At 50.1% G+C, this 12,378-nt stretch overlaps 5 protein-coding genes across 5 annotated transcripts; 3 read left to right on the top strand and 2 right to left on the bottom strand.

Annotated features, from left to right (window-relative positions):
* Positions 1–27: 27 nt before the first annotated feature.
* N7532_011158 (RTA1 domain-containing protein) lies at positions 28–799 on the bottom strand (the record flags this gene model as incomplete). Its single annotated transcript, XM_056623649.1, has 3 exons — positions 28–348; positions 373–521; positions 571–799. Coding segments are annotated over 3 exons (699 nt in total), but the record flags the coding sequence as incomplete, so codon positions are not given.
* A 747-nt stretch (positions 800–1,546) lies between these two features.
* On the top strand, positions 1,547–1,970 carry N7532_011157 (uncharacterized protein; the record flags this gene model as incomplete). The annotated part of the gene is made up of 3 exons (XM_056623648.1): positions 1,547–1,654; positions 1,705–1,848; positions 1,911–1,970. The coding sequence occupies 3 exons, from the start codon at positions 1,547–1,549 to the stop codon at positions 1,968–1,970; spliced, it is 312 nt and encodes a 103-aa protein (XP_056468636.1).
* A 3,186-nt stretch (positions 1,971–5,156) lies between these two features.
* Positions 5,157–7,104, bottom strand: N7532_011156 (putative MFS sugar transporter; the record flags this gene model as incomplete). The annotated part of the gene is made up of 7 exons (XM_056623647.1): positions 5,157–5,488; positions 5,543–5,643; positions 5,695–5,893; positions 5,943–6,030; positions 6,082–6,631; positions 6,715–6,959; positions 7,033–7,104. The coding sequence occupies 7 exons, from the start codon at positions 7,102–7,104 to the stop codon at positions 5,157–5,159; spliced, it is 1,587 nt and encodes a 528-aa protein (XP_056468635.1).
* Positions 7,105–7,747: 643 nt separating this feature from the next.
* Positions 7,748–9,039, top strand: N7532_011155 (uncharacterized protein; the record flags this gene model as incomplete). Its single annotated transcript, XM_056623646.1, has 5 exons — positions 7,748–8,036; positions 8,087–8,242; positions 8,352–8,674; positions 8,782–8,851; positions 8,906–9,039. 5 exons carry the CDS (start codon positions 7,748–7,750, stop codon positions 9,037–9,039), a joined length of 972 nt encoding a protein of 323 aa, XP_056468634.1.
* Positions 9,040–10,925: 1,886 nt separating this feature from the next.
* Positions 10,926–12,314, top strand: N7532_011154 (putative integral membrane protein; the record flags this gene model as incomplete). The annotated part of the gene is made up of 6 exons (XM_056623645.1): positions 10,926–11,097; positions 11,159–11,178; positions 11,228–11,264; positions 11,314–11,381; positions 11,429–11,901; positions 11,960–12,314. The coding sequence occupies 6 exons, from the start codon at positions 10,926–10,928 to the stop codon at positions 12,312–12,314; spliced, it is 1,125 nt and encodes a 374-aa protein (XP_056468633.1).
* Between the last annotated feature and the right edge of the window lie 64 nt (positions 12,315–12,378).

The raw sequence follows: 12,378 nt of genomic DNA, 5'->3' as shown, positions 1-12,378 counted from the left end.
TCGCATCGATCCCACGTAGAGAGATCCTTACCGATAGACACAACGAGCATAGGTCGTGATGAACGAAACAGCATTACTACCGCGGAAGACCCAAAACTTCCGACTCTCCCAGACCTTCTGAGCCCGAACAGACAGTTGATACTTCGGCGTACTCTTAATTCGAAGGAAGAAATGAATTGACATCCCTCCGAATACTGTCAGCGTAATCACCTGCCAAACAATACCAGCTAACATGACATTACTGCCAGTCGCAGCACCATCGGGTGTTGTAGCCGAAGCAGTGAGGCCTCCTGGAGCTCCTTGCAAGGATAAAGAAATCAAGTCACAGGTCACGAAGATGTAGGGATACTACTTCGCCTCTAGAAGCGAGACTTCGATTCCGAGGACATTGACTTCATGCTTCAGTGTTAGATAGATCGCTGCTGACCAGAATGCGGGTGCGATGGTTAGGGTGCAGATTTGTGCCTCAAATCCGGCGTCTGAATATGGGTTGTTGTGGAGGAGAATGCGGCCGATATAGCCTGATATTTTTAGCTTTATTCGGAATGCCTGCCAGTAATTGGGACCTACCGATAACTTCCGATGGTGCTCCGAGGAGGACCGCAATCCCATAGGACCACATGCGCCATTTTATTGTCTGGGCAAGTTGGACGATGCAGCAGATTGCGAAAAGTGTACAGAAAATTATTGTTGCTGGGAGATTGGGTGCATAGCCGTAGATGGTGGCCTCGACGGGCCAGTCGGGAGTCACCTCCGTGCACTCCAACGTTGAAGTGGCGCGAATACTGAGAATTGTATCTCTTCAAGGTGCCAAGAAAGAAGATAAGGGAACCCGAGTTCGTTGAAATGATTAATGCTGGTCACCTAGCACTGATTAGAGGAAAAAGTATGCGTATAAATATTGCAGATAAGAACAGAGACAACTTTTTCTGACGGATCTAGACCTGCTCGTAGCCACGGCTGAATTTAGTAAATCTCACTCCAGCTAAACGCTTTTGCATACTGCCAAGGATCGGAAAGACAAAATTTGAACCATTGTATAGGTCGGCACTGTTTGGAACGCCACACTTGATCGACCGTACCCATTTTCTAGTTCCAGCTTGGCTTTCAGCTTGACTTTTGCCTGAGACTTCGATCCAGAACTTGATCGTATTCGATCAATTTCAAAGAACGCCACCTGGTTCTTGTTTTGTAAAAGTTGTGCAAGTGATGTCTGTGCCAAAATTTTTACGGCCGTAGCGAGAGATACTTCATTTTGGCAGTACTGTCCGCATTGAGGGAAGTATCTCCCTTCTCCTTTCAGCAGGCTGTTTCGAGTTACTTTGATCGGACTATTAATGTGAGAACTTCGATGATACGGGCGGTTGATTCTCAGGGTTATGCTCTCTGACCCAGTTTTACAGTCTGGAGAACGTATAGTTATAGTCTGCATCGACTGTCGGCTTTCGATCAACTCCACCCAGACATTTTATTGTTACAGAGCTCTACTTAAGATTGCCAGCCTTAAACCAAGAAGTTATACCCATTCTTCGCACTCGAAATCGCTATGTCAAATCACGAATATTATGGCGAATACATCCCCGAACATCTGGCGGCAGTTAATCAGGCAAAGCAGTCGGAGTTCACCTATAATGCCAGCAGTAGCTTCTCCACAGTATGTGCAACTATCTAATTTCGATGCATTGCTTCCTAACAAGGACGTAGGAGCAGACAGATGGTGGCCATTCCCAGGCCGGGCCAGTTTCATTAACCCAAGGACAGTGGCAGGGACAAGACTACGCTTGTAGTGTGGATAGCGTGTCAGAAGGCGAGAGGAGCTTGGGTTCCACAGTCATTGGAGGAGCAGGGGTAAGCTATCTGCAGCAAAAAGGCGGCTTTTGCGACATTCGAGCTAACCTTCATCATCCCAGGGCGCGTTTTTTGGTCAGCAGGTTGGGAAGAAATCGAGTCATGGGATCATAGCAGATTAAAATTTCGGAGCTATCTTTGAACAGGGAATAAGACAGGGAAAGCTGGTGTCTACAAACGACTCTAGTTATCTGATGTTGGTCTTAGGCACCATTTTTGTACAAGCATGCAAAACACTCCGTTTGCTATTCTCGGTCTTTTGGTGTCCAACTTCGATATTTCTTAGAATTCCCCGCGTGAGATCTTTAGTAGGAGAAACATATCTACAGTCCTGTCATTGCAGCCTCGTCGACCCATACGGGCGTCTGATCCGCGGGGGGAGGTTGCATGGCCTACTGCAAGACGCCCTGGCACGGTTCGACCTCGAGACCCTGATTCGAGTACGCAACCGCATCTCCATGGTTGAATTTCGCGAATATACTGCGCACACGGTGCAATAATGTGTATTCTCCGCACAACTCCTGGCATGGTAGTGTCCAAATATCCACATTGTCCTGCGCAAACATGAGGCTCCGAAATTTGGCCTCTTGGCACACCAAGGCTCTCATCAACAATATCGAGTCGATAGCATGCTTGATATTTATATTGGTCCTGTGCCTGATGGGGTATCACGATGCGCCAGCTATGAATGACAATTTACAACTGCCAAGATAGCCGTGGAAAATGAATCAGTTTGGCATTCTCAAAAAGAAGATTAAACAATATTACTATGCTCAGTCTTTCTCGAGCATTCTCAACCATCACGGACAACCTGAAAGCAACACAATCTTCACACTCAACATGCACTTCCAAGCCCTCCCCCACTGGTAGCCAATCTGGCACACCCCAATGCCGCTTTCGCAGAGCCACACTTCTATGCAGATCTCGATTACAAGAAAATTTGAAAATACGAAAACGGAAGAAGTGCATCTTCCCACGGAATCAACAAGTGGTGCAACACATTGCTCCTTCCACCCTTAAAGCAAGCAGAGGTCAATCAATGACTCGAGATTGAATTCTTCCCGCCCGACTGGAACCTCTGGATGGCCAACGGAAATGACCATAATGCTGTGCTTGTAATCGATCATTGCAAGGAACTGTTGAAGAAGATTGTGGATAGCTGCGGTGCTGGCGATTATGATGAGACAAATGATCATTGGAAGTCGGAGTGGGTTCCTTGAGAGTCTCTTCTTCTTTATACTGCTGAAGCTAATTATGTTCTTCTCCAGAGCGGTTGCTCAGTGGGGATGCCAAGTGTAGGGTTTCAGAGCTACGGATTATTGAGCCCTACGCTGCCTTCGTGATGGTATGGCGACTCTCTTGAATAATGGGGCTTATTACAAGGACAAATTTCCGCAGATTTTGGTATTTCATAGAGAGATTCATTCGTTAAGATAGTGTCTAGTTTGTAGAACAGTGAATAGTTCATGCTAGGTTGATTTTAGCTGAAATCAAAGCGAGAATAATTCTAAAGTGTGGCTTGCGATGTACATTAACGTAGTATTGTGCCGGTTTTAGCATCTGTAATTTTGGCTCAGTGGATTCTGTAGATTACAGTCTGGTCGCCCAGAACGGCCGGAGTTTTGAGGTACGAGCTGAATGCGAGACTCGAACCCGGGGGTGGCTTACGGCCGTAACTCATAGCCGCAACTCCGTACGGACGCTACGAACAACATTCCAATTTGGAGCTGAGATTGCCTTTTTCAAATAATACTAGAAAATCGAAGCCATTTAGAATCTTAAATAGAATCGAATCTTCACTTCGTTCTCTCTAGCCCAGAAGGCACCAGTCCAACAACCAGCACAATAACAATGAACGCACACGACATTTTGGCATGTATCGAGCTGGCCATTTATTGCACCTTATTGCTGCCCATAACATTCTGCACTGTCCATTACATCTTCAAGAGACAGACGGCATGGCTCTACCTCCACGCCTTCGTCATAGGTAGGTCTATCCGGAAACCCAACTCCCCAACCACGGTACTAAATGGTACAGCCAAAATCGCCGGCGCTGCCCTCCTCATCCACACAACCAAAAATAAATCCTCGTCAACAGACCTACAAACTGCGACCCAGATCTTATTCCAAATTGCCCTGGGACCCCTCCTCTCCGCAACATTTCATTCGCGAATACATCCTCAAAAACCGACTCAGGAGAATACGGACCATCATACTCACCACTCACTACCCTGTCCCAGAGCACCTCGAAAATATCCACATACCTTCGACTCATCCATCCGATAATCGCCTGTGGCCTCGTCCTCGGGATCGTGGGTGGCGTTGACCGGATGCCAGATAGTTCGACGGGCGAGATCGATGCAGACAAATACGATCGCGGGGCAACGTTCTCGAAAGTCTCTGCAGATTTGTTCATCATTGCTATCTGCGCGATCTCGGTGGGGGCTTTGAGACTTTGGAAGAAGCGGAAGAGTTTCGCTGCTGTGTCTTACTACATTATTAGTGGCATGGCGGTGATTCTTCCGTTGCTTTTTCTTCGGGTGCTGTACTCTGTGTTGAATGCCGCTAACCTGGATACCACGAAGCATCGGGGTTATACTGCGAAGTTCAATGTTATGACTGGGAGTTGGGTGGTTTATTTTTTTCTGGGGTTGATTCCGCAGGCGATGATTGTTTGGATGTATGTTGCTAGTGGAGTTGTTGCTTGGTTTAAGGATTGACGGGTTGGGAATTAAATGAAGAGTAAAGCTGAGTTGTTCGGACGGAAGGCTTTCCTAGACCCAATACTAGGGAGAATGGCGTTTCCAGAGGTTGCGATTTGAAATTGGGTTATATTTGATCGGAAGCGATTATCTATCGAGAAAAGCAATGATGGATATGTGAAAATGGAAATTACAAGCCCGTAGATCACATGTGGTGGCCTGATGGACAGCAATACCCATGTGGAGGCGGCAAATTAAAGCAAGTTCAGAACCATTCTTGGCCTGGTCTTCGACTCAGGTGCGTCGGAGATGTCATGGCGGGTGTATGCCTACAGTAATCCCCTAGAAAATATCCCCTACACCAAAGCCGTCTTTGACAACAAAGAAATTTCGTTAATTAAAACAGCTATCCAGATAGATCTAAGCTATTGTAGTATAGACAGCCCCCGCCAACCGAAATTCTCACGATGGACCAGGAAAACCCGAGACTTCTTCATACCAGAAGAAAGAATATCCCCACCTTCTATTACAAGACATTGCAGAGCGAACCCGAAGAGGACATAACCTCGAGCCCATCTTTGAATCGACTTTTAGGAAGTGCGCATTCTACTCAGTGGCTTTGACAGGAGAGACAGCCGGCTCCTTCTCAACATCCTTCGCAGAGCCAGAGGTCTCAGAAGGATGGAAGACACCAGCACCGCCAGGAATGATCTGGTGGTCGAGCCTAGCCTTCTCTTCGTCGGTAGCATCGGTGATGTGGACTGCGACCTCCTCGCCGAAGTTCTGGGCGATCTCTTCGAGCGTGAGCCGGGCGGTTTCGGGCCAGAAGAAGTAGATGACTGGGATAAAGAAGGCGGACCAGCAGATGATAACCAGGTAGTATTTCCAGCCGGCGTCGTTGAAGCCCATGGGGGCGGTCTCAAGGAGGATGAGAGTTGCTGGGGTAGCACGTTAGATTTTGGTTGTGATAATTTGAGAGGGAATGTGCTTACCGGCGAACTGGCCGAAGAGCGAGAAGCCCATGCCGATGGGTCGGATTTCGGTGGGGAAAATCTCGGCCACGTAGAGGTACATGGTGGTGTCGCAGCACGTTCTGTGGTTTTGTTAGAGACAGGGTTGAAGTATGAAAGGTGGAGACACGAACCCTTGGAAGGCCAGGTACAGGTATATGAAGAAAATACCGAATCCGTTTCCGACCTTGTTAGTGGTACCGGCATACTGGGCGGTCATGGCGGCGAGACAGGAGGTGGTCACAATGATACCAGCGAAGCCCGTCATGTACATGCCACGTCGAGAGTTGACTCGGTCATGAAGCCAGGCGCCCAGGGGGTTGTAGATGAGACCTGACGGTGTCAGTATATACAGGGAGCAACTTGAGAGTAGGTGTCTTACCAGCAGTAGTCAGCCACACGGCACTGAGCAGCAGAGGCATGCTGCCCTCCATGCCCAGATTGGTGTAAAGCAGAACAGCATAGTTGTTCTGGGATAATTAGTCTCACAATCACGAGACACTCAAACGGCAGCAACTCACAATAATAAGAGGACCGCCAAACTCGGCACCCCACTGAGTTAAGAAGCCGATAATCATACGCTTGCGGTAGGAAGCCTTAGTGAAGACCGCCTTCCAGACACTGCCACCATAAGCAGCGAGTTTCTCAGCCTCAAGTTGGATCTGCTCCTTGGTCTGGAAGAACTCTTCCTTGGCGACTAGGTTGTCGGGGTCGTCGGGCGTCTGGCGAAGGCGCTGCAGGACGAGCTCGGCTTCCTCGAACTTGCCCTTCGTAATCAACCAACGCGGCGAACGAGGCAGCCAGGGGGAACCGCACAGGAGCACGAGAGCAGGCAGGCACTGCAATGCCAGGGGGAATCGCCATCCAAAGGCAGGGATGGTGGTCTCGGCGTAATAGCAAGCAAATCCAACCCAACCAGCAAGCATGTATCCAAACACAAGGAAGATGGCGTGGTGACCGACGAGCCAACCGCGGCGCTGAGCGCTCGACATCTCGGAGAGATACATCGGACATACGGTGACGAGGATACCGATTCCGAGACCGCAAATGAAACGACCGGCCTGGAACATCCTACAAGTAGTCAGTAATCATGCCTCAAAATCAGATATGTGACAGTCCTTACTCAATGGAGTTTGAACCAGCCTGCAAGGCACCGCCGAACATGGCGAAAAAATGCGCCAAGCTGGATATTCGCCTTACGGCCAAAGAAGTCGCAGGACCACATCATGAACAGCGAGCCGACGGCACCACCGGCGCTGAACACACCGTTGGCCGTCGAGATGACGGGTGTTGTGATCGTAGCATAGCCGGGCTTGCCTTCCGCAGGTAGATTGAAGTAAGTGTACCATCCCGGCTGGCCGATTGTACTGGAAATGATCGAAGCGCAATAACCATAGGTCTAATCGCATGTGTTAGTTTGGCAGTCGCGACTCGACGTGTCTGCCGGATCTGCCTGACAGATGAAAGCTCACCATAGACCCAATGGCGACAAAAACAGTCACCAGCCTGTTGTAGGTACTGGTCTGCGTCCCAAATCGACCCATGACGGAAGGATTCGGGGAGGATCTGGGTATAATGCGAACACAGAATCAAAAGCAAAAAGTGACGCCAGCATCAATTAACACAACACAGAGAAAAGAAAGATGAGCAGGGGGGCAAGAAGTAACTGACAGCTGTTGGAGCATGCCCCACCGCCGGCTTAAAGTTCGCCTGAGGAGAAACCTGAGGCCGATCAGCGCGCTAGCCTCAGGCTAGCTTCAGACTAACCCTCCGGCGAGGCTGGGCAGTACTTTGTGTGACAGAACGGGTACATACAGCGCAGGTATGATGGTATAACTTACCCTTGTACTATCTCTTCCAGGCCCGCAGATCCCCAACGCCAGACATATCTCCCCAATGGCAAGGCCCCCGACCGGGTGGGGGGATGCCGATGGTCCGCCTTGCAGGGAAAAAAGAAACATTACCTGATGTCTTTACAGCAGGAATTGCATGACATGCGCACTGTCCAGGTCCCACGATAGGCGATGCTCCACCCCGAAATCACAGGATTGGCATCGGCTCGACTCTCGTTCTCGTACGACAGGGATACTATTTAGCCCACATTCAATAGACGACAATCGATGATTTTGACAATCGCTTAATTGCCAATTCGAGCTATACACAAACAATACGAAGAGCAACGGGATCATGTCTCAACCCCTGTTCGACATTCCCTTCGACGAGCTTCCCAACCCCCGCCAGGTATGGCCAGGCAAGCCAGGCAGCTACGAGGAGGGCCTGGGCAAGCTGGCCATCCTGACTCCTGAGGTCGTGGCGAAGGCCGCTGCGAGCGAAATCAGGAGCGGACGGCGAGTCACGATGGGGTGGGAGCTGACGAAGTTGGACTACCCCAATCTCAATCGCCAATCGTGTCAGCATCAGATTGTACCTTTACTGGGCGGAGTGGCCTTCGATGACATCTACACAATGAATCCACGTACGTTGCAACGGTCTTCGGTTGAACATGAAAATTGACACATCACATAGAACAAAGTAGTCAGTGGGATGGTCTTCGCCACTTCTCCCAGACCGTCCCCGGCCAGTCTGAGCGCGTCTTCTATGGCGGAACGACCGTTGCGGAAATCAACGATCGTCAGAATGATCGCATCGGTCTGCAGCACTGGGCACGGGAGGGCATTGCGGGTGAGTATTGGTCTTTGCTTTTTCTCATACATCGACACGCCCACTTTGGGTAGTGGATGCCCCCCTGCTGTACCCTCTGGACTCCGGCACTAACGTTATAATCCTATAGGACGTGGGGTCTTGATCGACTATGCCACATGGGCTGAGAAAAGGGGGATTCAATATACCACGTTCTCGACCCACCAAGTCCGCCTCTCTGACATCCTGGAAATCGCCAAAGAAAACAACATCACTTTTCAGAAGGGTGATATCCTCTTCGTCCGGGTGGGGGTGACGAAGGAATGGGATACCGTCATGACAGACGAGCAGAAGCGGGCCTACTCGAACAACACCAATCCCGAGCACGCGGGAGTCGAGGCCACGACCGATGTGCTCCGCTGGCTCTGGAACACCGGCTTCGCGGCTATTGCGAGTGATGCAATTAGTTGGGAGGTAAGTGTCTGACTCGATATCCCGCACTCTCAAATTTCAGCCCGTCGGGGTTGTTGTCGGGATTCGGCCATCATGCTGCAACAGGATAATCGACTGACGATTCATAGGTTTATCCTCCCCAATCCCCTGATGTGTTCCTGCACGAGTACGTCCTTGCAGGATGGGGTATGCCGATCGGTAAGCATGAACGCGTTATCCACTTCACAGGACTCGACTAAAATGGAAAAATAGGCGAACTTTTCGATCTCGAGGCATTGGCCCGAATGTGTCAGGAGCAGCAGCGGTGGAGTTTCTTCGTAGCCTCCACTCCGTTGAACATGCCGGGTGGTGTGTCCTCTCCGCCGAACGTGATGGCCATTTTCTAGACAGCAGCGGAGCAAACTCGGTCAACACATACAGTACCTATTACTTTCCTACTCTCACCGAGAGCGGACCCGTCAAGCAAAGCCAATATAAATACCGAATTATCCCATTTCAAGGTTTTGGTGAGTAACCTTAATCCGCCAATCGCCCCAATCAGATTCGTATTCGGGCTCAAATTAGGTTATCTGGATACTTTCACCCAGCCATCTACCGACCGGCTTGCGCAAATCGATGATCAAAAGTTTCAACAGCCGAGCAAAGCCTGCACTGACTTCGGCCATTAAAGTATATGTCGATAGTCGCCACTGATGAAGATCAGTAGGCGATGCCAATAGCGCTATGTTCGGAACGGGGCCCTTGGATATCATCTAGACACCCATGGCTCATCGACGGGTAAATCCGCGTCAATCCGTATCTCATCAAGTATATCTCCACGGCGACGACCACTCCACCCACATCATCTCCGGGCGGGACAGAAAGTCGGGATCAAACCGATGTCATGTCAAAGTCGCAATTTTGGAGCCTCGGGGGATGAAACATCCATAGCAGGAAGGGACCCGCGTTTGCCTTACTCGAATTTGTTTGACGGAATGCTTATCTTCCGAGGCCCCGACCGTTTTTCTAACTGAAGGTCCTTTTTTCTTTCCTCGCAAAGGTACCCCCTGCTAAACGTCTTGTTCTTTTGACAGCGTCTGCAGGAATCGGAGGGGGTCTCGATGGATCCCCAATTTCGCATCGTGGCGTCGTGACCATTTGCTAAGAATTTGCTGCTGTCGGGGTCCAGCGAGCTCCCGATAGCCTGGATGTCTGATCCTCCGATCCACATCGAGGCAACCTAATTCGTTAGTCTGCATCTCGCGCGTCGCGAGGCCATGAAGAACTCGTGCCCCGAGCCATGAAGTGGTGCTAGCGCAGACGTTAAACTCCACTTTCCGCGTCGTCCCATGTTGTAGCGCGAATCCACCCGGTCGTCCCTGACCGTAACCAGATCCCAGACGTTACAAAAACGTAATAATCGTACACTCTTCTTACGGCCCCCAATTACTTCTTGACGGGATCCAGTGCGAGGGCTTCTCAAAGCTATGATCGGGAGACGGTCGAACATTATACGCTTTTTCGGGAGACTTCCGTTTCCATGCAATCCCAGTAGATACCTGAAGAATGTATCCCTGTCAGGATAGCACTAACATCAAGATAGGCATTGACATTAGCATTGTCTCAATCGTGACAGTTGACAGATAGAATGCACATCATTCATGTGAATGGCCCGGCAATTCCCCGAGGTCGATGTACATTTTCCGAAAGATTTAAACGCCGGTCGGAACATCCAGCCAGCACACAGGATTCAATAGCCCTCTTGCCATCAAAAGCGCAGTGGGGTGCTATTCCCCGTCCAAGTGCACGAGAACATCCATGTGCGGAGTCTACCCACATCAGCTTATGCAGAAAGCGACCATCATGTCTGTAGTAGGAATTCTGGCAATTTCCCTCGTGGGTCGTTAGCGCAGAAATCGTTTCAAAAAAGGTCGATCGGGATTTATCCAAGCCACCGGTTCGTCGATGGAGACTTCATATTCGCCAAGCACTGGTTAGAGACTCTGGAAGTATCAACAGGGCACATGAACCTAATTGTGGTGCCATGCTGCCTGTCGCACTCACCATTGAGGGGAGGCAATCAAGTCCAGCGTCTGCTATAGGTCAAAGCATCTAATTCTCGGCTGCGATCCACCGGGCCCCGAGTCTTGGGTTTTGCTCGTGCCTTGGTGACAGGGTGTTGCTCCACTGTGGTTTATACAAAAGAGAGGGTCCCCGTAATAGTTCGGCCCTGTCCCTGTGACTTTTGTCCCTGTGACTCTGCGTTACTGTGGCTTGGGGTATACGGAGCAAGATGCCGTCGATTATGTCGTTCTTTCCCAGGGCTGCTGGGGAGGATATCGATACCAGTGTGCAGAAGTGGAATTATGCTTGCCAGTCGCTATGTATCATTGCCATGACCATGTTCTTTGGCCTGAGAGTGTACACGCGACTTTTTATTCTTAATGGATTTGGCAAGGAAGATTGTGAGTACTTTCTCCTTGAAGCCTTCATCAAAAGCAGAATATAAACTAACCTGAAGACCAGGGGTTTGTATGGCAGCATGGGTATGGATCAGGTTCTCGGATTTCGATGAAACGAGACTAACTTTCCCAGTTTCTCGGTGTTTGCTACTCAATCATCGCCATCGTCAGTAAGTGGTCCAAACAGTTGTGATGCTGTTCATCACTGACATCGACCAGTGGGGCATTATGGCGGAGGTCTTCACTTCGCCGATGTCCCTAAAGAGAACTTCATTCCATTCGAAAAGGTGAGTCCGCCTCCATCCCACGGCTTCTACCCATCCTAACAACCCAGACTGTATACGTGACAATGGTCATGTATGGACCAACAGCCTACATCACCAAATTCTGCCTTCTCTGGATCATGACCCGCGTCTTCAACCCATTCCGACGAGCGGTCATTTTCATCTACGTTTTCATGGGCGTCATGCTCGCCTACTACATCCCCGCAGTCATCGTCAAAATTCGACTCTGCAACCCAGTCGCTCGGTTCTGGGACCGAACCATCCCAGGCACCTGCATGGACGAAACAGCCATTATCATGGCCGACGCCGTCGTCAGCGTGACCAGCGACCTAATCGTCCTCCTCCTCCCTCTCCCTCTCACCCTCAGCCTCCAAATGCCCAACAAGAAGAAGATGAGAGTTATCGGAATTCTCGGAGCGGGCGGATTGGCTGTGGCGTCCAGTATAATCCGTCTGATCTTGATTGTCGTCACGGCCACCTCTAAAGACATCACGCTCGCCTTCATGCGAGTCAATATGCTTGGGTACGTCACCCCCACAAAGCCTCAGCCGATTTTAAAAGTTTGTACTAATACATCCCAGCAACGCCGAAGTCTCAATCGGTGTAATCTGCACCTGTCTACCCGCCCTCAGCGCCCTCCTCATGAAAATCTACCACGAACACTCAAGCAACAAAGCAACAACCCACCCCTCAGACTACAGACTCGACACAATACAAAACCAAAGCCGAACAGAGCGTAGCAGGAAGCAGATGAGTGTTCGGGAGATGGACTCGGACGAAGATATGCTTGTGTACAATGCGCAGGGCAATCCGAGGATTGAAACGACTATTCACGGCGACACTGAACGACAGGATGTGCGGGGTTCGCCGTTTGGCGGGATCGGAATTACCAGGACGGTTGATGTTGATGTTTCGACGTCATTGGAGAAACATTAGATTATTACACTATGAGGGAGGGATAAAACGGGATCTGGTTCGGTGCTTGGATCGTTCTTTGTGT

The sequence above is a fragment of the Penicillium argentinense genome (assembly GCF_028826775.1).
Source record: "Penicillium argentinense strain IBT 30761 chromosome Unknown utg000011l_segment0_segment0, whole genome shotgun sequence".
NCBI classification, from domain to species: Eukaryota; Fungi; Ascomycota; class Eurotiomycetes; order Eurotiales; family Aspergillaceae; genus Penicillium; species Penicillium argentinense.
Note: the sequence above shows the minus strand (reverse complement) of the source record. Positions and strands in the feature narration are given on the sequence as shown.